We start from the raw sequence: 27,011 nt of genomic DNA, 5'->3' as shown, positions 1-27,011 counted from the left end.
GCTACAGAATCTTTGCACACAATAACTTATTAAAAATCGTAATACTGAATGCAAACTGCATCTGTCACACACACGCAAAAAAGCTGCACTGACTTAACGCAGATCTCAGTGGCACTGAACACTGAAGTTCCTCATTTCAGACACCAGGACAAACAACGCAGGTCAATTCTCCCAATATACAACATGCCATCACCATATTTTTAATCTTTTACGCAGTGCCGAAGAATATGCCAGTTCCTGCAGACATCAGCTCTGAGAGTTACACTGAAATACCTGGTGCAGTCGTTTACACAGCTTTCCCAGATGCTTCTCAAATGAACCATGAAGATGCTTTGCAATTAAATTATTAACTCAGAGCAACAACAACAAAACAACCCTCATAATCTTAGCTGATATATCTGTAAGTGAACATACTAAATCAAGTCACCTGTGGACCAAACAGCAAGATCTTCATTTTTGTTCCCGGTGAGCAGAAATCTTCAGCAGAGAACAAGGAAGAAAAATCATGATCTAAATAAAACTTCTAAACTAAACTCTCCCATGTTGGCAGGCTATCACGATCCGAGGCACAACTATGCACAGGAAGTAGCTGAGAGGAAGCTCTCTACAAAAAAGGTTACAATCCATCAATAGAAGTGTTAAGATACTTCTGCACTATTAACCAATACAACCTGTCCCCAAAGGGACAAGCCAAATCATGACCACATCTGCTTCATTGGAAATAAGATTAAACATTTACTTAGCTATTAAACAAATACTACCTTCAGCCAGAGCAGAATTTGATCTTCAGTTTTTGTTATTACTAATCTGGCTTTAAAAAGATCACATGGATCGGATGCCACAAATATAAAGTACAGTGACTGTACTGTGCAGAAATGTACAGCATGGCTAGACTGTACCTGCACACACCTGGGGATGAAGTACAAGACAGAAAACAATAAATGCAATCCTAATTAGGGACAACAGGGATGACTATAAAAGATTACAGACCATAAACTTACTTTGTAATTTGTTCCTGCACGTACAGCCAATAATTTTCTACTCTGCTATTGTATATAATTTCTAAAAGAAACACAGACACCATTTTCCACAATTACTTCACATGGAATCGTCAGAATTTCCTAGATGAAGAGTGAGACTGAGAAGCCATCAGCAGCACACGGTAAGTGATCCCATGTGAGCAGCACTGCCACCTGAGGCTTCCTCAACTGCTGCCCTATGCAGCACAGCAAACACACCTCCGTGTAAGGGAGCACAAATTCCACTCCAACACACACACAGATTAATAACTCAAAAATGATCTTAATTGCTACATAAATCACACGTGGCTACTTCACACAGCCAAATCATATGTCCACAAAGGAAGTACTCTCCTCAAAACTGACTGCAGTATTTCATCAGCCTTGCAAAAGAACAAGTACAACAAAAAACAAAAACCACCAAAAAACCAAAAGGGACAATTACTCATCCCAAGTCAATTTGTACCTGCCTACAGGACTGTGTGCTTCGTTACAGGCACCTACACAAATGCAAACCCATGACAGTACACAGCAGGGCTCAAACTGCATGGATAAAAGCATGCTGAACCAGCTTCAGTCACACCAGAGTGTTCCCTTGAAGTCTGTGGGATGCACTGGTTTTAGGACTTTCCTGAATGCTGTTCTCAAAATGTATAGAATGATCTCACTTTCTGAGACCAGAAATATAATATATATATATATATATATATATATAGTGTGTGTATTCTATAAATCTATAACATTAAATAATATATAGTCATAGAATAAGCTCAGCTGGAAGGAACCCACGTGGATCACTGAGTCCAACTCCAGCTCCACGCAGCATCATTCAAAACTAAACTCCATGTCTGAGAACATGGTCCAAACACTCCTTGAGCTCCAGCTTGGTGCCGTGCCCACTGCCCTGGGCAGCCCTTTCCATGCCCACCACCCTCGGATGCAGACCCTGTCCCCAACCCCCAGCTCCCTCTCCTGACACAGCCCCATGCCGTTCCCTCAGGCCCTGTCGCTGTCACTCAGAGCAGAGCTCAGCGCTGCCCTCCGCTCCCTGTGAGGAGCTGCAGCCGCCATCAGGCCTCCCCTCAGCTCCTCTGCTCAGCGCTGAGCACACCAAGGAACCCCAGCCGCTCCTCAAATACCTTGCTTTCCAGACCCTTCTCCATCTTAGTAGCCCTATTTTAAAACCATGTATTTAAAAACCATCCTGATCCATCTTTTCTTTTTTTCCAGTTTCCCTAGTAGAAACTGGGAGATCCACAGGGCTAACTGGAAGGCTGCTTTTGATCTGAAGTATACATCTAACTGTGACAAGCTGCAACAAATACACCGAATAATAAATATTGCATGTACAGATAAATGCATCCATGCACACAAACCACCACGGTATCTATCTGGGAGGAAGAGCACGCAGTGCACAGCTCTGGCCTGATGGGTACATGCTGCTGAAGTCAGCAGAGACAGCTGCCTGTCTGTAAGAGGAGAGCTTAACTACAGAGATCCATCACTCTGATTTATTCCTGACACTTACATTGCTTGGCTTCGTTTACAAGGTTATTGTCACTGGCAAACGCTGCATTACAGATCTATTGCTTCATTTAAAATCCTCTGTTAATCGGTTTACTAAGAACTGTTAATCCAACGCTGCTGCCGCTGGCATTTCACACAAGGGACAAAATGTAGTATTGATTTTTACTTCATTTATCTTCATATTTTTGCTCTTGGCCATGGCTAAATATTAGTCAGCAAGAATCTCTTCCAAAACGGTATTCTGATATCTTCTCATATCCTTGTCACAGGTATGTAGCTGACATAAGAAATGATGAAAACAGGTTACCAGATCCTCTCCTTCCTTTCAAATCATTGTTGGTTGGTTGCTTTATAAATCTACTTACTGTATGCAGATGATGCTGAGCTCAGTTGCTCTGCAGCACATTTTCCTGTATTCACCAGACTCCTCAACTTAAACAGAACTCCTTGCATCTTGCACATCTGCTCATACATCTAAACAAGTCTCAATTTAAACATTCCAATCCATAAGGTATACAGGTCCTGATGCTTTCTGACATCTGGCAGCTTTAAACTGCAGCAGTTCTGCCCTTCTGCACTCAAACAAAGTCTCATTTTTATCCCAAACTCAGTTACGTTACCAGAACTCCAATCTCAAAACACCTATACAGAGCTACTGTGCCCCAGAGCTCAAGCAGGTGAACAAAGGCTAATCTTGACAAAAAAATGACCAAAAAAAAAAAATAAAATTCTAGTGTTTATCTGGTGATATTCCAATGAACATCAACAACTGAGCCAGCAGCCCACTGCTGGTGAACCGAAATCTTATGTTAACACAGAAATACTGCCCAAGATATATCTCGTACTGTGTGAATATAATAGACTAAAGGAAAAAAAGAAAGAGTAGACACCCAGCCTGAACAGTACCTGCAGTGCTGCTGTACTGAGGACACTGAGATGGCTGAACTCAAGAGATGGTTCAGTGACTTTAACTCCTCCTGGGACAGAACACAAACCTTGCTTCTTAATTTTTGTGCATTAGTAGTTCCCCACTTCATACCTAAAAACAGTACATGTTTTAGGTAAGTCTTCAAAACATAAATTAATGACTACACAAGCCAACTGTGCTGATAAACCAATGCACAGTGATCAGTGTTCCTCGACGCAAAGCACATAAATCCCCTCTCACCTCCAGAGGCTGTCAGACGTTGTAAGTGGCTTGGGGCTCCGCTGGGAACAGCCCTGCTCTGCTGAGCTCCTTAAGGCACAGACACGGTGTCAGCCACTCGTAGAGTGGGACAAAGCACAAGAGAGTGAAACGAGGACTGCTGGTTTATCCTGACACTGACCAAGCCTTAAAACAGGCATGGTCTCCATGCTGCTGGTTCCTTCAAGCCTTAACTTTCAAGTGTTCTAGCTGTGACAACGTTTATCCCATAATACTCACCGACTGTCAAATGGATTAAAAAAAAAAAAAAAGAAAAAAGAATGAGACTGGATATTTTTAGTTTTATTTTTTAAATAAGCTTCATGACTACACGTCAAACACAAATCTAACCTCTTTGGCTTCAAACAGAGCCTATAATTAGAAACCTCATTTGTTCTGGTCGTCAGGAGAGCTGTTTTCCCTGGGGAATGTTGTGGAAAGGAAACCCGGGAAGGGCTGTAAGAACCAAACAACATGGAACTTCTTAATAACGGACACTGCTAGCACAGAACCATGCCAACTACACTTGAGTAGTTCCAAACAGCACTGTACCCCAAGAAACTGCTTTCTTCCAAAATAAAGCACTTTTGTCTCTCTTCTTACTGAAATGCTAGAAGCCACTGTGCAAGCTCATGTGGAATAGATATAAAAGGGTTTCTGCACCCAGAAGTATGTTTTTCACATGGATGCCAGCTCATCCACTGAAAACAAAGACACAAATCTTCTGCACTGGTAGCAGAGCAAGACTGTCACTTCACTGGGATGAGCCTTTCAGCCACTGCCTTTTGCCTCTCCTCTGCATGGCTCCTCTGCTCTCTCACATCCGGCTTCCATTTCCAGCTTTCTTTATACTAACTTCCTCTCCCACCCTCATTGCCACACCTGCAAATCCCAGTGAAACACAGAGGGGTGGGAGAAAACAACAACGGTGTGGCAGGGTAGCACCCCAAAAGGCTGAGCCCCAAGAAGTTGGGCTCCTGACACAGCACAGGGCCAGGATGCCCAGGAGGTGCAGAAGCTGTGAAGACCAAGAGCAGTAATGAGAAGAGAGGCAAAAATTGGACCTCAAATGGGGAAGGACAGCACTGAGCACAAGGCAGTCAGCACAGATTGAGGAGCAGCTGGAAGGCGCGTGCAACTGCATTTTTCTTGCTAACATCTCTAGAGAGCACTGGGTGAAATAGTAAAAAAACAGCATAAACAATACAAGTTCTTCTTTTCTTCTTAGAGAGAACAGCAGCATTCAAAAGTCAAACTTTGTACCTACATGATATTTTACACAGCACTTCCAGAATTCAGCCATTCTGTGCACACACCACTCAGCACTCAGATGCTGAATGCAAGATTTGCTCTTTCCTAACAACCAGGAGCCCATGACCTGCACAGCACTGCCTGTTCCTGGAGCAGAACTTCCCCAGAAGCAGCCTCCTGTGTAAGAGACATATCTCATCGGGGGATTCCCTGGGTACCTGCAGCCTCCCAGTGGGAGGATGGCTGGGAACTAATCCACAGCAGCACTCAAAAACCACCAGCCCCCAAGCTGTGTGAGAAAGGAGGAGGGGATTGGCGAGGATTTACATCAACACTGCTAGGAGTGGGAGAGCATGTGGAAGTGGCCTGTGGAAGTGCAGGAACGCAGGCAGGAAGATGCACTTCCCTGGACATATGGCCAGGCGTGCAGGAGCAGGCAGGACTGTTTTCACTTTTCCTGAAAAGATGGGGGTGGGAGGGATGAAATAGGGAGAGAAAGGGGTCAGCTTTCAAAAGTTTGCAAAACATCTTCTTTTGGTATTTTCTCTGGAGGGAGTGGACGATTTCCAAAGGCTTGATCATACAGAAGCACGGGTCTGATCTTGCTACAGCTTTTGCGCATGGGTAATTTCACCTCACATGAGCAGTCACACTGGCACGACAAAAATATTTACAGTTCCTCCTTTTTCATTTAGTAAATGAGTCACTGTGAACACAAAAAAGGGCCACGTTCAGTTTAATCCAGTTGAAAAAAGTTGCTCGTATTTGGGTGACACAGATCCAGGTTTGAGATCTTTCAGCTTCGAGTATGCATCTCTAACTGAACGAAGCTACAAATGCTGGATTGCCAACCTTCATTTCTCCTGCAAAAAAAGAGGGTTGGTAGCCCACTGCACTGCCTATACTAAATTCAATAAGACTGAAAAAATGAGCTGAACACCTCAGCCCCAAAACACCCCACTGCCTGCCAACATTCTGTAATGATTTTAATGCTTCAGGTTTTTAAAAGCGGTAGAAAGAAAGAGACAAATCTTTCCACATTGTGCAGCAGATTTGGCAAAGCCCAACGACACTATTACTGAACTCTTATATCAGAATTGGTATCAAACCATTTACCCTGTCTCAGCCATAGAAACTGAGATACGTAAGTCCACTCCTCTCCATTAAATGGAAGACAAAAATTCACAAAGCTACTTTATTTCCATTTTTCCTTCTTTTCTTTGGACATATATACAAAACTAGTTCAAGAGCTACCACTGGGTAGTTCTGCAGGCATAGCACACCGTGAGCTCCAAGTTGTAACCAATCACTGTGAGAACAGGAGAAAGGAGGAGTTAAGACAAGAATAAAAGCAACTGCCACCACTTTGTCTTAAGCAAGAGTAAAAAAAATACCCTGCAAAACTTAGTATCTGTATAGTTGAGAAAGACACAGAAACAATAACTAATAGCTCCACTCTTTCCCCTTTGCTCAAGGGGACATTGTATGCATTTTTTGACTAAACCTCAAATACAAACCAAAAGTAACATCCTCATACATACAAAGAGTCTTATTATGATTGTTATTGCTGGAAGGGGAAACTCACTCTTACTGGCCACATGACTGTTGAAATCTACATTCAGCATTGTTTGGGGATTTTTTTTTTCTTTCTTCTCTAACTCATTAGACACAGTGCAGCTGGCAATAACTTTATAACTAGAAACATTTAGCTGAGTGTTTCTGATGCTGCAGAGTCAGCAATACAGATGAATTTGTTCCGTGCTACCCAATGCATACTTAAACACACACCCTGCAGCATCTCACCACAACACTCTTTGGGGAAACACTACCAGACCAGAATATCAAATTTTTGTTTTTCCTTCACCCCTTGATTGAGAACATTAACATCACACACAGCGATTTACATGTTTGCACAATCCACCACTTACTTAACAAGTACTTGCTAAGACAACTCATGCAGCAGCATTACAAAGCAAAGGAACAAGCATGTTTTTAGGACCTGAATCAAGACCTGGGGCCTCTCACATCCCATTATACAGCAACCACCCACAGTCTGGCAGCACTGAGGTATGTGTACACACAGCACTGCGACACTGCAATCTTCTTCCGCAAGGGACACCTTAACGCAGCCTTTCACTACTTACAGTGGGGTTATAAGCAAGAAACTTCTTACAAGGGCATGGAGCAATAGGACAACGGGTAATAGCTTTAAACTGAAAGAGTTGGTCTAGAGATGATGAAAAAATTCTTTACACAGAGGGCAATGAGGCTCTGGCACAGGCTGCCCAGAGATGTGAATGCCCCAACCATAGAGAGGCGTTCAAGAGCAGGCTGGGTGGAGCTTTGGGCAACCTGGTAAAACGGGAGATGTCCCTGCCCATGGCAGGGGATTGGAACAGGGTGGGCTTCAAGGTCCCTTCAAACCCAAGTCATTCTCTGCTTCATATGGGCCAGGTGGCAGCAAACTCCAGCCAAGCAGGTCAGATAAAGTTCAAGGACACTCAGCAGGACCTGCCAGCTTTCAGAATCACTGGAATTCACAGGAAGCTGAAACTCAACGTGGATGAGAAAGAGATGACCTCTCAGGAAGGGAACCACAAGCAGCACCCTGGGGAGGCAGCAATGACATGGTGAAATCCTGGTCCCAGGATATCTGCACAAGGAGCAGATATGGAGCACCCAGGCTCAGGTGTAGGCAGAAGGTGTGCCCAGGCACCCTGCCAAACTCTGTGAAGGAAACCAAAGCTCAAGAAAACTCCGTGCACTTCCTCAAACGGGAGCAGGAGTTTCCTGAGGGGTGGTTACAGGGCTCAAATTTTAAGTCAGTCACAAATGAGGAATAAGTTGTGGAACCTTGGAGAAACAGAAACCAAGTTTGGCTTCCGCAGCACGTAACCTAGGGGAAGGGCTGTGGGCAACCACGACTCTTGATAAGCCCCACAGATTGATCAGAGGGCACCAGGCTCAGCCAACTCCCTAGCCGAGTGGCCACGCAGCAGGGAAAACACAGCAGGAGTTGTACAAACACTGACCAGAGGTCTGAGCAAGCAGCAGGAGCAAGGCAAGGGGAGCCAGCATATGGAAAACTGACTCATCAGCTTCCAAGGATAAAGCCATGCTTAGAAAGAAACGTTGCGCTTCAGAAAAGACAAACGAAAGGGACTGGGCTGCTTCAGCTAAAGGAGCAGAGCTTTTGCCTCGCTGTGCTGACAAGAACCGGAGGTTCTGCTCTCCAGAAGGGAGTTTTGCTTGGCTGCCCGAGTTCCCCAGCACTTCTTGCCCTGCGCTGCCTAAATCCTTCTTAGAGGTGGGCATTTTAGCGCTGACTACGAAGGGCTCGGGTTTTCTGTTGTTCTTAATCAGCTCTTCACTTCAAAGTCCTCTTACAGCCGATCTCCGACGAGCACTTCAACCACTCCACCGCGGCCGAGGGCCCTTCCCCGCCGCCCGGACGGCAGCCAGGCTGCCACGCACCGCACTCAGCGCCGACACGACGCGCCCGGCCCCGCCGGTTACTCGCCACCGTTTAACCCCATCCCCAGCCCGCCCGTTCAGCCCTTCAGGAGCGATTTCAGAGGCTGCAGCCCGCCGCCCGCGGACCCCAGAGCAGGCGGGGGAGCGCCGAGGCGCGGCGCCCCTTCGGAGAGCGGCGGACACGTGGAGCGCGGGCCGTGCCCCGAGCCGGCGCTCGGCACTTACTTGCGGGGCGGCGCGGGTCTTGCCCGGCGGCCTCCTGAAGAAGGAGGTGCGGGCGGTGAAGAAGTACTCCTCGGAGTCCTCCTCCTCCAGGCTGCTGTAGCCGCTGCTCATGCTGCTGGTCCAGGTCATCGGCGACTCCTAGTGCTGCTGTCGCTACGGGAGGGGCCCGGCGGCGGAGAGCTCCGTCCCGGCCGCCGCATGGGGCCCCGCCGCGGCCGCTCCTCTCCCAGCGCCGCCGGGCCCGGGGCGCGGGAGGAGGAGGAGAAGGAGGAGAAGGAGGAGGAGCCGCTCCCCGGCTCCCGCCCTCCCTTCCTGCCGCACAAGTTTCCGCGGGGCAGCGGCGCGCCGGGCCCCGCCGACACCTCTCGCTTCCCCGCCCGGCCCCGAGGAGCTCCGCTGACAGCCGCCGGGGCGGGCTCGAAGCGCGCGGCCGGAGATGAAAGGCCGGGCGTGGGCCGCAGGTCGCCGGAGCTCCGGCTGGGCGCTGCCCGCCCCTGGGCCTTTCAGCGAGGTGGCCGAGGGGGCAACTCGCCGGGGGACTTTGCCCTAATAACGCGTTAAAAAGTAACCTCGGGCGGAACGGCTGCGAGTCTTTCTCGGTTTGTTCTAGGAGAACTTGAATTTAAACTTCGCAGCTGGCCGCTACTGCGGCGCTGCCTCGCCCCGCCGTGGGCCAGCAGAGATAAGCGCGAGGAATCCATCGCCCCGGGCTGCCGTGCGAGCGGCGCCGCGAGGGCGCGGGGATGGGACCGCGGGGAGGGCAGGGACCGCAGCGACCGCGGCTGGAAAACGTGCTCAGAACCAGCAGTTCTGGGATGATGCGGGGCATAAAACGCGCTCGGCCATCGGCGGAGGAAGTGGCGGACAGTGCCTGAAGGCCGGCTCGCTCCGTAATTATCTGCTTCGGGTTTTCTCATCTCTTCCATTAATTTATCTAGAGCTGGTCGCTGTCAGCGACAGGATATTGGCTTTAAGGCACGGCTTCCTCGGCCCGCGCAGCTGCCTAAAAAGTAGACCTGCCTTTCCTGCAGGGCCTAGGCCCCGCGATGCTGATCTCATGCCACTGATCTCAAGGGGAAAGTGAGCCCAGAGCAGGGCCCGCAGCCAGGGCAGGGGGTGGGAGTGAGGGCAGGAGGCATCTCCGGCAGCAGCGTGGACTTGAATTAGTTTAAGTAAAGCTGTGTGTCTACCAAGCTGTGTCCTAATGCAGCGCTTTGTAGTCTTCGTGCTCAGCCATGTATGTGCCTGGGTTCCCATTGCTGATGTCTCCTTTCTCTCTTCTCTGTCCCTTCACAATCTGGTCAGAAACTTCTCGGAAGGAGTGGTGAGGCATTGGCACAGGCTGCCCAGGGAGGTGGTTGAGTCACCGTTCCTGCAGGTCTTCAGGAAACGTGGAGATGTGGCACTGAGGGATGTGGTCAGTGGCATGGAGGGGATGGGTTGGTGGTGGAACTGGATGATCTTGTGGTCTTTTCCAGCTTAATGATTCTATGATTTCTCACCAGCTGTGTGCATGCAGCTCATCCTGTGCCCACACTCCAAAGGGGATGGAGTCAGCTTTGTGCTCTTTCTGCATCACCCTGCATATCAATGAAGTCACCCCTTTATCAGCCAAAACACTCAGGTTGAGCACTGATAGCAGTCGGTCAGTCCGGAGGTGCTACCTCCTCACTTTCCTGTCAGCTTGGCTTCTTCCAGGTCTTCCTAAAAATTTGGCATCTGCCATACTGGAAGGCAGCATAGCTTTTGAAAACAACTGATAGAGTTTAACAGAGTAGATGTGAATGTGTCAATTCTTTAGCCCGCTTGTTGGAACTGGAAAGCTCCCCAATATTCAAGATAGTTTTAAGCGTAATGCCAAATTACTTGAATGCAACTAAGAGTTTTTAAAACTCTTGCTTTAGACAAATGATCTTTGTGTTATGTGGCTTGCTAAGACCAGAGCCTTGCTGAAAAGAAGTCCCACTAGAGATGTGCTGGATTGTCCAAACCCAGCTTCCAGAGCTTTGGGGTGTAATGCTCCTAGCTATGACCATGATCATAGTAAAGGTTTTTAGAGACTTGAGTGCACCACTACATGGGATTTTTGTTTTCCAGCTACAAAGGTGTTCTAAATGTTACCCGTTGGCACACTTGACCGACTCTCAGCAACAAAAGGCATTATGTACACAGCCTGTTTGCTTAGTCACAGCCTCAGAACTGATCATGTGTGGGTGGACCATCAAGCTCACAAACAGGACCAAGAAGGCAATAAGCTGCCACAAGGGACCTTCTGTCTGTGCCAGATCTGTTGCAAGTCCCAATTTATGACAACAAGGCATGATGTTCACCTGTCCATGAAGCATCATTCCTATTGATGACAATGAAAGATTTCTGAATGTAGTTTTCTCCTGCTGCAACAAAAACTGATGGAGAAAGTACATCTAAGTTCTTCGTAACATATATTCCAGTAAGAACTCATTCTTCAAGCAGAATTCAGTTTTTGAGCCTACTAATTTTGACAGTGTTCCCTGTTTTGGTTTTTTTTTTTTCAGATGTGGCACTGAGTCAAAGAATTCACATGAAAATACAAGCAGATGAGATACCTTTTAATTTTGATTTACATGGTGCTTGCAATAATATATGCAAATCCTATTATGTGTTTTCCAAGACTGATATTTAAAAATTAATTGGTTTCCCTATCTTAATATACAGGTATATTTTTTAAAATGAATTTTAAAGTAGTCCAGGTGATCTCAGCTTGTAGATCAGTCATTTCAGTATAGTACATTCTAGTCAGAACTAAAAGACTCAACATATGTAACCTTACAGATTGCATGACACTAACTGTGCTTTATGAATGTAAGATAAAATCTGCTATTTTCAGGCCTACGTTTTATTTACAACAGCACCAACAAGCACAGATTTTCCTTCTGAAGCACAGCAATCAATGTGTTGTCACTTGAGATACCGCTGTCTGGTCAAACACCACCTACATCATGATAATCAGTGTCATGTACCCACTAAGACTTCCAGAACCTTTAAAAGGAGAAGTAAGTCGTCTTCAGACATGTCCTCTCCATGACTACTGTCCTGTATTGCAACATGGACCAGGTGGGTGCTAAGCATCAAGGCTTTCTAGCTGGGAATTGGAAGGGGCTCCACGTTCCACTGATGGGACACCAAAGGGCAATGTAACACACTGATGCATGGATTACACTTCCCACGTGCATTTTAGCATTCCCAGGCAAACTCTGCCCAAATTTTTAGGGTTTCTCCCTAGACAAGTACTTTTCTCCCTTCTGAAATGAATTTATTCATCTTACTTAGGTATGATTCATCCAACAGCCTTTGTTCATTAGGTGCTGCACTGAAACCTCCAGACTACCACCAGCCTTGGATTATTTTCAGTCTCCTCTGACAGTCCTCTTAAGTAGTAGTCAATGAGCAAAATAACACTGCATGATGTAAACAGGGCAATATCTGAAGATTAATTTAGTAATAAAGTTTCTGAAAGCATATGTGCTTTTAAGGAGCATTAGTGAAGCATTAGGTAAAAACAATGAAGTTAAAAGCTAGGAAATATGGCATGGGAGAAAGATTTAAAACACAGACAAGCACTATGAGGCTTTCAATCACTCATTCCAATAATTAGTTCTATGAGAAATGAAACTGGAAGTAGCTACCATGTGATCACACAGGCAACTGGCAAGAAAATGAAGATGCTTTTTTATTTATTTTAATGAACAATGAAGTAGCAAGCAGTGCCACAGATGCACCTATGAAGAAAACATGAATAACATTTTTAAAATTTATTTAATAAAGCTTGATGAGACACATAGAATGTCACAGTGTTTTTAAATTACAGCCCATTCAAGCCACTAGAATGTGGTGGCTCAAGTACATCAAGCAAAAATAGTAATGGGCACTCTAGGTTACAAAACAAGTTTAATGAATATTAGCACAGAGCAATCACAGGGAAGGTTAACTTGTGTGATATGTAGATATTTGTTGCTTAAGGGGAGCAACAATATTTAAAATCACTATTAGATTCAAAGATAAAATTCAGCTTTAAATTACTTTGTGGTTTTGGAGAGTCAATTTAAAGAAATAAAACATCAGGTATAGCTTTCCAGGAAAGTGAAAATGAAAGCTAAGATTCCTGAATGGCAAAACAGGTGTGGATAATTTTATTAATTTGGTAAGGATTGGACTCTCAGCCACCACAGCTGAAGTAGTACTAGATACTCAATTTCATAAAGGCAGACTTCATCTGAAGGCCTTGCAGTTTCATTTGTCAGTTTGCATTAACAAGTCTCCTTATTGGAGAGATCACAATTCCAGATGAAAATCTGTTTGAAGGGCACTTTCAAGGGCAGTTCAGTAAATGCATCCACTGCTGTGAAGAAGAACCAAGGTCTGTGTAGCGTCCCCACAGACCTTCGGCCAACCTATTCTTAGAGCAAGGTGTGGTAGTATGAACGCTCCCTTGCAGGTCATCTGTTCCAGAGCTTTTTAGCTACCTACTGGAGTTAGAAAGATTCTCCTGCCATCTCACCTAAAACCTTAACAAAATTGGAGAGAGGGAGAGAGGGAGGGGGAGATGGAAGGAGGGAGGGAGGGAGCGCGCAGTCCATTGCGGTTTTTATATCAACCTTTTGGATAGTCAAGGTCTCTCATCATTCCCCTATTCTCCTCTTCCCCAGACTAAACAACACGACAACAGATAAAACATGCTACAGCGTTTACATTAACTCCATCAGTGACTGCATGGTGTTTACATGTTTCTAAAACATCCCCTCAGCCCTCTGACATATAAACTTGGAGAGCTCAACAAAATGGGAAACTCAGCGAGCATTCACTCCACCACTATGGCTGCTTGGCTGCCATTACCCAAGACACACTGTTCTCTACACAGGCCTTGGACCTTTCTCCAGATTTTGACCAGACTGTTTCAAAAAGCACTGTGTCAAAGAATGAGGAAAGCTAAAAGCAAGATGCGGATTGGGCGTGGGGAGTCCTGTAACATTTTCGACTGCTTTTCTATTAAAATACAAACAGTAGTGTGGAGACCTCAGGAGCAACTTACATGGTTTTCCTTGGCCAGAAGGATAATGGGGAATTAAGAATACGCCACAATTTCAAATATTTTCAGAACCTATTAGCCTGTAAAGTATTAATGTGTGACCTCAGTGTCAGCCAGAATGCTGATGGCTTGGCAGGTCTTGCAGCCAGGCTGGGTGCAGCCGCGTTGCTAAGGCAGGAGTCTGCAGATTGCCTCCTGCTTTCACCAGTATTTTGCAAGAAGAATTCCAGTAACGACCCTAGTGGCATTCATAATGACAACCACTATGAATTTGCAAGATGCCCCTTGCCTCCAGTTGCAGCAGGAACCCTTTTGGTTGCTCTGAAGCCCCGAGGTTCTCTCTCCCCCTCATTTTCTGCTTTCACACATCTTGGCAAGTGCTGGCTCTGATCCTGTACAGCCTCAACCATACACACAGCTCTACCCATGATTAGTCCCTGAGGGACATACTAAAGCTTCGAATATGCGTAAGACTGAAATCAAAAAGAGTTCCTACTTACCAACACTTTGGATTTGGCTTATTTGTAGCATTTTTACAGCAAAATATAATTATTCCATGATGTTCATTCTGCAAATCACGATTTGTGTAGCAAAAAATGATACAAAGACAAGTTGCAGAGGAAGAAAAATAGTCTGTAAGAGAATATAGCTTTAAAATCAAAATAATTAGTTCAGAAATCATGTGTTTTTAGTTTTTCTAAATTCCAGCTGAGAACAGTGGTAATTTCAAATGATCAAAGCAAAGCAATAAAGTTGAAATAAAACTGACACAGAACATCCACTCAGGCCCGCAGTTGCCATAGACCAGTAAACTTTCTGTTTACTCATTTCTCCCATTTGTCTCGAATTAATAGCTCAGCTCTGCTTAGTGCCACTGGCAGCACTGACAATTACGCTTTGATTCATACTTGGTGACTTGCTAATTCAAACAAGGGCACTCCAGCCACACAGGCGCATGAGTACAGGCTGAAAACAAGCAGGAGCCAGTTCTGCAGCCTCCCCACCCTGCTTCGTGAAGAAATGGGATGGGGCCATGTACTTGCTGTGACAGATACAACTTGAGGCAGTGTTACCTGGAGTCCTTTCCCAGCTCCTCAAATTCATAATTCCACCTGACTCATAAGTCCCCTTAGTGCAACTATTTCATTCAAAGTCCTCAAAATGAAGAGGACATCTGGAAACTGAAGGTAGCTTGTGGAATCTCTTCCATGCTCGTGAGTTCACACACTAGATCCCAGTCCTGGTTAGAGTTTCTTGAACGTTCCTTGAATATTCTGGGAAACTCTTATCTCAAAGAGACTGAATGTCATTGACGCAGCTGAGTGGGATGGCATGGATTTGCATGATACAATACTATGAGTACAGCCCTCACCAAGGGGCTTTTCTGCTGTTTGAGGACACTGCCATGGGGTTTGACCTCACCACGTGCCAGGAGCACCGAGTTTCACACAGCTCACATTTGTCCCAAACCCACCAGAACCAATGGAAAGGCTCACAATGCTCATAATGTAACTGTTGGCCATGCCTGCATGAACCTTTCTTCCAGGATACTCATATTCCTATTAAGCAGAAATGCTTTCTGGAACAGACACATTTGCTAGCAATTTTCCTTTCTTTTTCTTTGTTGACTACAAAATGCATGCTTATACAGGCACTTTCTTGTCACAGATGTAAAAAGGTAGATTTTACACCACAGATGATGAAAATGTATGTCATATGTCTGTCACGTGTTTACTCAGAGGGTTTCAAAGAGCTGTGCAAATATAAGGGAGTGACTCTCTGTACTGCTTCCTTTGTCTTCCCTTCCCTTATCCCTTCCCTTCCTTTCCAAGGTCATATTTCTGTGGCACAGACAGACCAGGAGGTGTGCCAGTACCAGTGTGAGCTCAAAGCTGACAGCCATGTTACTGCATCTGGCAATCTGTTCCCTGTGGCAATGGCCTTTCTAGCTCACACCATAGCCAACCCCAACAGTGTCAGCTCAAAAGTCTGGCAGCATTAGATGTAGTCCAATAGCTCCAGCTCAATAAAGAGGTGAAGAATTCAGCCCCACTGGCAGAGTCCCACTGGTGTGAGGAGTCACATGCAAATATAAGTAAAAGTTGACATAAAAGAAGGTTGGAGGCCTGGGAGTGCTGTCATCTAATTCCCTGTAAGCACCCCTGCCTTGCCAGGGTAAGCAGCAGAGCTGCTGTATGAGAAAATACAATCCTGAGGAAACATTCTGTAATAAAGTGTACAGACATTCCCCCATTTTTATTTTCATCCTAATTGCTAACAGTACGTAAAAGTACTTGGGGCAGTAAAATTAAGTAGGAACTTCTGTTTTAAGTATAGAAACCACAACTGTGGAAGCTCAGCATGCTTGTGAATACCACGAAAATGTGAGCCCTAATGCACTGTAGCTGCAATCTGATTCCAAGCATCTGTCCTCTAATGGGTAAATCCGTGGGGGAAGGGGCCTTCTGATCAGGGAATAAAGTCCACATTCTCATTTCCTAGACAAAGAAGTTCTCCTGTCATCCTCTAAGAGATCTCAGTTTGCTCTTTTAGTAGCAAGCTTGACTGCAACAGGTAGTAAAAACCCTCTAGAAACTGCCCCTCTAAGCTGAGGACTTCCTAGAGGAAAAGCTGCTAATGCAAAGTAATTAATGTTTTTTCCCCCTTCTGCGATGATGCACGCAATTAACATTTTTCACATTTCCAGTGTGACTGCCTCTGAAAAGTTTAGCTAAATCTTGCCTTTCACTTTTGGTCCATGTCCCACTGATGCCCTGTCCCTGGAGGTGTTCAAGGCCAGGTTGGATGGGGCCCTGGCAGCCTGGTCTGGTATTAAATGTGGAGGTGGCCCCACATGTGGCAGAGGGGTTGGAAATTCATAATCCTTGAGGTCCCTTCCAATCCAATCACATTCTGTGATTTACCAGCCTACGAGCTTCCCAGTTCTCACCACTGCTGTCATGCTGCTCCTCCGCCAGTGCAGGAGACAGGAGGGCAGGGGCCCGAAGAAAACAGATTGGACAAAGAGGCAAATTGGCCAAAGTAGAAAAGAGACAAACAATCAAAGGTAGCACTCTGAACTAAGAATCATGTTTTCCTATCCAGAGTTTCTGAAATTTTCAGAACAGAGGGTCAGATTAATTTCTGGGTGCAAAAAGAGCACATGCCTAGGAAAGATGGGATGTATGTTTCTAATTTTGAAGGAAGGTTTAGGGAAAAAAAAGATAGATATACGAAAAATGTTTGAAGGAAACTTGAGGGAAAAGTACAGTAGATGAAAGGGCAGCTAAAGAAAGCATATGCATCAAAGCTGAGAAAAAAGGAAAATATGCTTCATTTTTTCTTTCAGAACTGTGGAATGATGTACTCATCTTGAATCCATAATTCACCCGATGTAAAGTCAGTCTCCTGTCTCCATACACAGTGGGAAGGAAGGGGATGGGGGAAGTGGGTGTCCTACAGCCTGAGAAGCCCAGCTCGTGTGCTGGGAGAGGCTTTGTGCAGCTCCTGCGCTCCTCTCCCCACGTCGTAACATGGAGCAGCAGCACACACAGGGAAAAAAGTATATCTATGTATACATGACCAGAAGAAAGAAACTGCATTTGCAGGAGCAGCTTCCCAGCCCAAGGGAAAGAAGCTCTTTATGCACGTGCCTGCTGCTGCGTCTGGTTGGGCTGTAGGTGAAGAGGTCAGGGCCCGAGCCCTGTGCTGATGTGGGATATGTGGGGTTGCTTGCTGTTATCTTTTCCATTAACAGAAAACAGTGATGCTGTAAAAAAAAAAACACTTCGGGGACATATTTTGGCCTCAAAGACAAGCACTCCTCAGCTAGGCAATGCCTCCTCCATGACTGCTCGTGGCCCTGCAGCCCCGTGTGCAGGACCTGGCCCAGCCCCTCATTGCTTCTCTGGTCTCCAGCACTGGCTGGATATGGGTCAGTACCAAGGTCACAAAGGAAGCCATAAATCTGGCATATGATACACTTCTGTCTAGTTGTTGATAGATAGCCTTTTATATACAGCATTCATAAGATGACATAGAATTTATAGAAGCTGTACCTACACTATCAAATAATTCAGCTTCCCCATCCTGTCCCAGGGTCGGGTGTTTTGACAGTCTGTTTTATGCCTCAGTTCATTGCTAGACCCCCTCTTTTACAGTGAATCCATGCATTCTCTTCAAAACAAACCAGATGTGCTCGGGGGTCATTAGATCCAGAAACCACCCTGAGGTGGCAGTGGGACACCTCTCCCGGGAGCACTGCCTGCAGCCATCACATCTGGTGTCTGGAGGGACATGTGTGTGGGGACAGTGCCTGCCCTCAGGGTGGGGACAGTGCTGAGAAATGGGTAGCAGAGCTGCTGTGCCCCTCCTGGCTGGAGGCCGGGGGTCACTGCCTGTCTCCAGCATAGTCATGGCAGGCACAGAGGCTGTGCTTGGTTCTGAGACTATGCTACAGCTACTGGTTACTTAGCTTTAAAAGCAAACTAATTAATTAAATGTTACAGTCATTGTGAACATTTATATTGTTAAACTTGTTTTCCAAAATCAGAAAAGAACCACATAGTTCTTACAAAATAAATTTCTCATTCATGAATTGCAGATGACTGTTCCTCACTGTGATTTGAAAAGGGAGGCTTCCAAATTTCAGTGCTATTATCATTTGGATGGAGAGGAATGGAGGATGAACGTGTAAAAACAGGATTTACGGTGCAGTGCTTTCAATGTGAAATGTTGCCAGCTGCGGGCTGTGACAAATTCTAGAGCGATCCTACAGAATCAGTGGCTGGTATTTTCCCACCGCAGCGATGTCCAAACATGGAGGTCATGGACACAGATTGATTTTTTAAGGATGTAGAGAGCTGTAATGAGCTCCTGGAAAGCGATATAAAATGTCAGTGGTAAAGGAGATGAACTCAGAAGCAAACTTGTAACCGTTATCCTATCCTTTTTCTTCCAGCATGGTCAGAGGTTTGAGACACAAGCATTACGGACACACCACTGTCAGGAGTGAGGAGGCTGCAGGTGAGACACATGAACCAGGGCTTTGCTGGGGAGCAGGTCACGGCTCAGCACCGCCTATGACCCATATTTTACAGAAACCCTTACCGAATCCCAGAATCACAGCAGTTGGAAGGGATCTCTGGGGATCAAGTCCAACCCCCTGCCTTATCTTCATGCAGAGCTGGGGGAGGAGGCAGCGGAGGTGCAGCAGATGTGTCCATCCCGTGCTGTTTGCGGCCTCTGACTCCAGCACTCGGCGCAGAGCATATGCTGCACTCTCCACTTGAAAGCCAGCTTGGAACGGAGCGGCACTGTGCGCGGTGCCATAAAGCGGCAGGCATGGAGCTCCATGCTGACTGGCTGTTTACCCTAGTGTCCTACCACAGCACATAAGTTATAATCAGAGGAAGGAAACTCCTCGGAGATCTGAAGGCTTTAATTGTTTCAGAGTGCAGATGGTTTGAATTACAGTAAATCAACACAGCTCAAGGTCAATTCATAGTTCAGCAACGGCTGCTTCAACAAGTGAGCTTAGTTTGCTGGCACTTCTGGGGAAGCTTTAGCTGCTTTGCTACTTATTTTACTGACATTTCTGGGCTTAAGAAGCACTGCAACAGGTGAAACCATAGGGGTGTATGTTGCCACAGACATTTCCTCTATGCCTTATACCAGGCAATTTTTAGAGCAGCTAAATATAGCTGGTTTCCACCAACATTTGAACACTTTGTTTCTACATGTTTTCTTTTCTGCTACTGACATAGAAATGCTCTGTACAGGCTCCTGGAGACTTCACCCACAACTCTGGTTTTCTTCGCCATGCCAAGAGCTGCCCCACAGTCACCCCAGGGAGAGATGAGGGTTGGGCACCAGCAGCTATTCCTGCCCTTGTCTGTCCATCCATTCGGCCCCTTCCCAGGGTGTCCTAGTCCCTGCAAAGACAGCTCAGCTGTTGATGAAGCAGCTGCTGAACAGCCTCAATTTAGGGCATAGATTGCTAAGATAAACTGGAACCAATTTTGCTATGTTTTTTGTTGTTTTTTTTTCATAGCACCAGTCTGAACTCTGCCCCAGCAGAGCAGCTGCTTCACTCACTGAGCCATCCCATGGGATGAAATGGAGCTCCTCAAGAGGATAGCAAACTGTGGGGTACTGACACTGCTCAGTGACACCAGTGCAGGGAAGTTCCAGTCAGGAACTGGAAACCACACTGCAGGAGAGAAGCACAAAGTGCTTTGCAGCACAAAGCACTGCCCAAGGGAGCCTGGATCACTGCCTGCTGCCATGTGCCACCTGGACTGCAGATCTGCTTGGGCATTAAAGGCAATCCCACCAACACCAACTGTTAAAACCTCCATGTCCTCCACCTGCACTCGGTGCCTGCAGTGGCCAGTCCAGAGAGAAGCCAGCCACACACGGCCACAGAGGCTGTGCCTGTGCAGCTCAGGGCTGCGGACTGATCTACAGCCCATGTGCTCAGGGAACTTAATACTGAGGGTGCTCCTCTCCTCACTTGATGTGGCCAAGTTAGCAAGTCACAGGATAATTGAAGAATGGGTTGTACCACAAGGACAGAAAGCAATCAGTGAGCAAGCAGTCAGTTCACAAACTTCAAAAGAAATCAGAAACATCCCTTATATGTAACACCCTGACAGAATAACACTAGAGAGCACACACTCTTTGCTGCATGCATGCTGCATCCACCTTCTTGTTTGGAGTGAGTTTTCTTGAAAACTATCTGTTCCAAAGACCTGCTTGTAAATTAACTCAGGAAAACTCTGCAAAACCTTTTATAAGAGGCTTATGGCAGTGAGGGTTTGAAATGCAGAGGCACCCCAGCACTGAGAGCCTTCCCCTTTGTGGAATTTCAAGTGTACATCCTGGAAGCAGTCTCCTGCCACAGACCCCACACTGCTCACAGGGCAGCAGTCCTTGTCATTGCAGCCCTAACATCTGCATCAGCATCTGCTTTTTTGGGAGGCCCTGTCTCTCCACACGTTGCTGCTGGCAGAGGTTTGCCTGCTGTGGCTCAGCCAGCTGACAGCTTCCGCAGCTGCCCTGCAGACACTGCAGGGAACGCAGGGCCCACTGCCCCCAGCATCCTGCCAGCAGGTCGGCCACAGACAGGACTTTCACATCAGCATATTTTTCAAAAGACCGCAGCAAGAGTGCTCACAAAGAAAGGGTTGTTCTTGGAGACAAGCAACTTCCTAAAGAATCCATTTCCTCATTAGAACACCAGAAAGGTGGAAGGTTTCCCTAAAGCTGGCACTGAGGGCGTAGCTGTGACATGAAGATAATTACTGGAAGTAATGGGCGAAACTGCCAAATCTGACTGCTGCAGAACTGCCAGAACATTTTTCCTTCTTAATTGCAGCCAAAACCCACAGGTGACTTAAAAGAAATGAAAAGCGTGAGGAAGAGTGTGGAATGACCAGGAAATACTGCTCCAAGTGCATAAGCATTTTGCTTTAGCACAATCTAAAGGACTCATCTATGAAATGCTGCTTCAGCCTTTGGTATTAGGGACAATTGCCAACTAATGTTAGTTAGGGTGGCCTGGGGATGGGTGGAATCGAGGCAGGCACATTCCTCTTGCCTCAGAGGCCCCATCTCTGCTGAGCTCCCTGTCTGGCTCAGGATGCAGGGCAGCTCCTGTTCCCAGTGCCAGGAGTGCTCTGGGGCACGCGGTGCTGAGTCTCCAGCAGGCAACCGCAGTCTACAGAAGCCTTAAAAGTGTGAGCTGATGAAAAAAAAAGAAGAAAAAGGACAGTTCATAAATATTTACAAACTGTTTTTGAAACTCAATCTGATGTAGCTAAACTCTGCTCTCGTCAACTCTGTTGGACCCCGCATCTCATTTTTCACTGTCTCCTACAATGCAATGATTCTTACCCCCAAGAGCAGAGTTGCCCTGGGAGATCCAGTCTGTGTCATAGGAGATGGGCAGAAGAGGGAAAAGTCCAGGCTGCTTTTGTCTGCATCTCTTTTGCTTTTCTGTTTCCCTCTTACTTTCTTCTCAGGCAAAGATCTCTCTGCTCTCTTGTCCCAGCACCCAGGGCAGCTCTTTCCACCAGAATTAGAGAAGGCTGGAGTGCAGGGGTTGGAGCAGGCTGCGATGCAGAGCAGGAGGAAGAGGAAAAGAGGGAAAGAGAAGTGCACACCTACTGCCACAAAGTTAGGATCTACCTAACAAATAATGCTAGGGACACTTCTTGGACAGACAGTAGATACCTGGTTACAGCTGGAAATAGGGGTTCTAGGTATTTCCAAAATTTATTTCTCATATTTGTTCAGCCCAAGAAATTGTTCCACTCCCTAGGTTTATCTGCTAATTGTGGGAGAAAATATAAAGAAATCAGTAAGATCACATTTCACAGATGCAGCTGCTAGAAATCATACTCCTTTCCCTTTCTTGTACTGAGTTACCTTCCAGCTCATCATATCTTCACCCTTTCATTCTTTCTCCAGACTACAGATCCTTGGACAAACTCAGGAATATGCCGTGATGAATCGCTCAGCAGTACTTGACTTCAGAGGTATGGACAAAGCAGAAACAAATTCAGAAACAATCAAGCTCTCGGAATCGAACTCTGCTTGCTGCTGACACACAGGCGTGCCACACACCGCATTTATTTGCCCACAGTATTTCGCAACAAAGAGTATTTCTCTGTGTGATCAGGAGCAACAGATAGGCAAGGAACATTAATCACAACATCACCGTTTCCAAAAACATTTTCTATTTCTGACTCCCCAGACTGAGATATTTTTGAGATAGAGCGAAATACCAGGTTTGCATACCATGAGCACCTCCCTCCTCTTGGAATAAGGAAGAAAAGAAAGCTGGAGGCGAGAGACTAAAAATTAAATCAGTACATCTGAAAATTGAGACCAAATTGACTTGCTGAAGGCCATATCTAATCAGTCATTAGTAGAGCAAGGACTGCAAATCTGGTTTCCTCAGTCCCAGTTTCATGCTCTAATTCCTACCTCCAACAAATTGCTTTATAATAATCATAAGACCTTGCTGATTAGTCATATATGCAGATAAAGAAATCTCTCCAAGGTTATTTGAAGGAAAATACTTGTTATGATAGCAAGAGGAAGGTTGCAGGGAGAGAACTGTGCGAATGGAAAATGCACAGTGTGTATCAGAGCAACATTCCTCTAAATACAAATTCAGGAGCGATGGGAGATGTAACAGCAGTGGTCAGCTTTACTACAGGCCAGTCCTCCCTGAAGAAAAATGCTGTAAAATTGTCTGATAAGGCTGCAGTGATACAAAAGTTTAGGGAAATCAATACAGTGTAATTTTATCCTGAAGTCAGTTAGGTGAGATCAGCCTTAGACAGGATGCTGATCTCATCCTGCTGCCCCATGGTAACTATCACCACTGCTTTGTTCTCATTCAGGATTGTAAAGCAAAATAATCAATGACTGTACTTATCTTGCTGTAAACAAACGCAGTCAGAGAAGACAAAACCTGAAAAGGGACTGGCCATGGTTACACACGCACTTGTAAGCAGTGGCAGAGAATGAGGTGGAGAAGCACAGGACACGACTTAGGCAAAGCAAATAATTTTATCCGGCTATCCAGCTGACTGCAGCACATAGCAGGCAAAATGTTTTAAATAGGGATTTGCTGCTCTCCGTTGGCTGATGGCACTGGTTGTAGTGTATATGCTTCAAGACCTCTTGGGGTCCGACCATAAAAGTTTTCATCACAAAAGTAAAGGGCAGATACAATTTTATCCTTTTTTGTTGCTTAAATATCCACACAGGGCAGGCAACCCATTGGGCTTATATTCTCAGGGCACCTCTGCCTTGCAAGTAGTATGGCTGCAGTATCACCTGGGCCAGGTGCTGATCCAAAACCCACCCAGAGGCCTTCTGATTAAGAACTGGGTCATGGAGAAAGGGAGTGACTGGAAGATTCAGGATGCTGTGTACCTTTTCAAGGAAAAACAACACCGCTCCACCTTGCAGCTTCCTCACCCCATGACTTTGGGTTGCTGACCTCCCCACTGACTCCTGACTGTGAAGGTGATCCAAATCTGAATCAAGATGGGTAGGAAAATGGAAGCAGCTGCAACCCCCTGGACATGCATAGATGGAACAGTCTTGTAGGCTCCGCTGTGTCAGACCAGCTGAAGACTGCCTGCAAACTGTTTGCTGAGACAATACACTTTATTCACCTAGTATGTCAAAGCTCTCATTTTCTTCCTTTTTTCTTCCAAGTAGTATGTGGATTTCTTTTCTCGGCAAGCCAAAACAAGAATAGAAACAAAAGAAGCATAAATCTGAAGATATCTGAAGGTCATAGCCGAAAGGCAATCAATGCAAAGCGACCCTTGGAACCAAAATCTTATCCAGAATATCCCAGCCATAATATAAAATGTTTATCTTGAATGAAGTGACGATAAAGACTTTACCTCATTTTCAAAAGTGTTGTTTTTTGTGAAATAAATATTTGAGGAAATAAAAAAACAAATAACTGATCACCAGCGTATTCTTTTTAGAACACATCAGATCTAAAAAGCTAGTAGGAATCTGCATTTTGTAGCTCTAGCTCTGTGTTTAGAAGAAACACAACAGTCTTTCACATCTGGGCAGCTTCTTTTGCATTGCAGTAGACAATCTGGTCACAGGAACCAGATGTACAAGACTGGAAGCTATACTGAAGGATTGGAGGCTTAGGTTAAATAGGTTGAGCAGGTTTAATAAAAACAGAGAAGGAGACATGACAAAGTGATTACTGCTTGATGTCCCCCAGAGTTATGTCAAGAACCCAGTATGTTTTGACTCCAGGAAAGCCAGCCACTCCTTTATGGTTTGGGTAGGAACAAAAGGACTGTTCCCCACTAGTTTAGTATGATGACTTCATTGTCACTGCCTTTAAATGACATAGTAACTGGTCACAGTTTCCCCCTTCCCTATAAATACACTGAAGCACTAACATTACTACATTACTGAATTTTCACGCATTCATACGCATTATTTGCAGAGTTAACAGGGAATATGTAAGTTCTTATCCACATTTCCTGTGAGACAGCACAGATGAGAATGGAGCTTCATTGTACAACACGATTCTTGGAAGGACAGAAACCACCACTGATAACATATGCCAAGTTGGACAGAAACTGAGCATACAAAGGTGGGCTCCCCTGCTCACAGTTTGGTGAGAAGGACACAAGAGGAGAAGCACTCTGGGCAGACCAAAGGCTGAGAGTCAGTCACCAAAGAAGAGCCCCAAGGGCAGCTCTTAGGCAGTGTCCTCACAAAGAGGAAGCCACGATCAGTGCAGAACAACACTACCTTATTTTGTTTGATTCCCTGCTCTTGGGGAAGCAAAGCTTTACATTCTTCTAAGATAAACGGGACTGCATCAGAACAACATATGCTCTATTCTCTACCTGTTTTTCTGACAGCTATCTGTGGGGCTGCTGGTTGGCAAACCACTTGGATCAAAGACTGGGAACAAATATTTTCATACCTTTATCCAGCAATGTTATCACTGAAAATAATCAAAAACCGCTCCCCACCTTCCTTCCCCACCAGGGAAGGTTTTGCATCATGCCTTTCCTGCACTCAGTCAAAAGGCAGCAGTAATCTCTGTAAATTTCCAACAGCAACTAACACCATGAGTCAACAAAAGAAGCCTGATACTGTTAAAAAAAGAAAGAAAGAAAGAGAATGAAGCTTCAGAAATATTTACACCAATTTACGCCAAGATCCAAACAGTTTTGACGTTTTCTTTTAATCAGCCTTGCTGCCATCTTGTTGTTTGCTTAGGGCAGATCCACATGGGGTGAATTAAGCAGTCTGCAATCATTATTCCAGCCCAGCTTCCTTCCTGAACTCTCAACTGTGAAATAAAATGAGCCTGGTGAATAAGCACAATAAAATGCATGTGATATCAAATATTTCTTGGAACCCTGTTTGGAAAACTATCACCCCTGTGGATTAGTAGATTAAGACAGCCCTGACATGGCTGCTGTGCTACTGATAACTTTATTTTGGTTGAGGTATATGAATATATACCCATGTATTTTTGTGGATGTGAAGTAAATAATCACGCAACTTGTGAAGGGAGGGGTGAAAGTGACTGCCATCCTATCTACCAGTTGACTTCCAGGAGAATGTTAGCTGTCTGTCTGTCATCTATTTCACAAGGATGTTCAAGAAAAAATCAATGTAGGCCTCTGCAGAGGGGCAGAGACTCACGGGAGCTGTCATCATGTCCCAAATTCACAACTTCCCCATCCAGCATTCATTTTCTCTCATTCCTCAAGTTTTGACGGTTGAACAAGGCGCTGTCATGGACAGTGCTTTATCACCAAGCAAATGGGCATCTCACACATACCATCACACTCACTGATGAGACCCCTACTTGAGCCAGCTCTTCTCCAGGCTGAACAATCCAGGCTTTCTCAGCCTCTCCTCATAGGAGGATCATTGTGGTGGCCCTTTGTCAGACTCTCTCTAATACATCCATGTCTCTCTTATGCTGGGAGCCCCAAACTAGATGCAGCACTCCAAGTACAGCCTCATTACTGCTGAATAGAGATGAAAGATCACCTCTCTTGACCTGCTAGCTACACCTTGCCTAATGCAGCCCAGAACGCCATTAACCTTCTTAAAGGCAAGGGCATGTTGCTGGCTTAAGTCCAACTTGGTATTCACCAGGACTATGAAGTCCTTTCCTGCAGAGCTGTTTTGCATTTGGGCGTCCTCAGCATACACTGGTGCCTCGGGTTGTTCCTCTCCAGGTGTAGAACTTAGCTATTCTCCATGTTGCACTCCATGAGATTCTTGTTGGCCTCTGTCCCCATGCAAAGAAGATGGAGCCAGGCTTTTGTTAGTGGTGCACCATACCAGGACAAAGGGCAATGGGCACAACTTGAAGCACAGGAGGTTCCCTCTGAACCTCAGGAAACATTTCTTTACTGTGCTGGTGACAGAGCACTGGCACAGGCTGCCCAGAGGCTGTGGGGTCTCCTCCTCAGAGATCTTTAGAAGCTCCCTGGATGTGGGCCTGGGCACCCTGCTCTGGTGGCTCTGCTGGGCAGCGGTTGGAGCAAAGACCCTTTAGAGGTTCCTCCCTGCCTCAGTCATTTTGTGATTCTGTGACAACAGTAAAATGCATCTCTTCAGTGCAAGCAGCCAAAACCCAGTTGCCTACACATGCCCCATAAAAAACAGTCCTCTTGGTGATCACTGGCCCGATCTGCATGTTGAATAACTACCCAAAAGATAACAAAGA

At 45.8% G+C, this 27,011-nt stretch overlaps 1 protein-coding gene across 1 annotated transcript in view; it reads right to left on the bottom strand.

Moving 5' to 3' along the window:
• RASSF3 (Ras association domain family member 3) overlaps window positions 1-8,928 on the bottom strand; it is a 49,796-nt gene extending 40,868 nt beyond the window's left edge. Inside the window, exon 1 of the mRNA XM_048944250.1 lies at window positions 8,683-8,928. Coding sequence (XP_048800207.1) covers window positions 8,683-8,811 — 129 coding nt within the window. The 5' untranslated portion in view covers window positions 8,812-8,928. The remainder of the gene's footprint in view (window positions 1-8,682) is intronic.
• Window positions 8,929-27,011: the final 18,083 nt, after the last annotated feature.

This window comes from Lagopus muta, chromosome 1 (assembly GCF_023343835.1).
Source record: "Lagopus muta isolate bLagMut1 chromosome 1, bLagMut1 primary, whole genome shotgun sequence".
Classification (NCBI taxonomy): Eukaryota; Metazoa; Chordata; class Aves; order Galliformes; family Phasianidae; genus Lagopus; species Lagopus muta.
The sequence above is the reverse complement of the archived record's forward strand: the minus strand, read 5'-3'. Positions and strand labels throughout refer to the sequence as shown.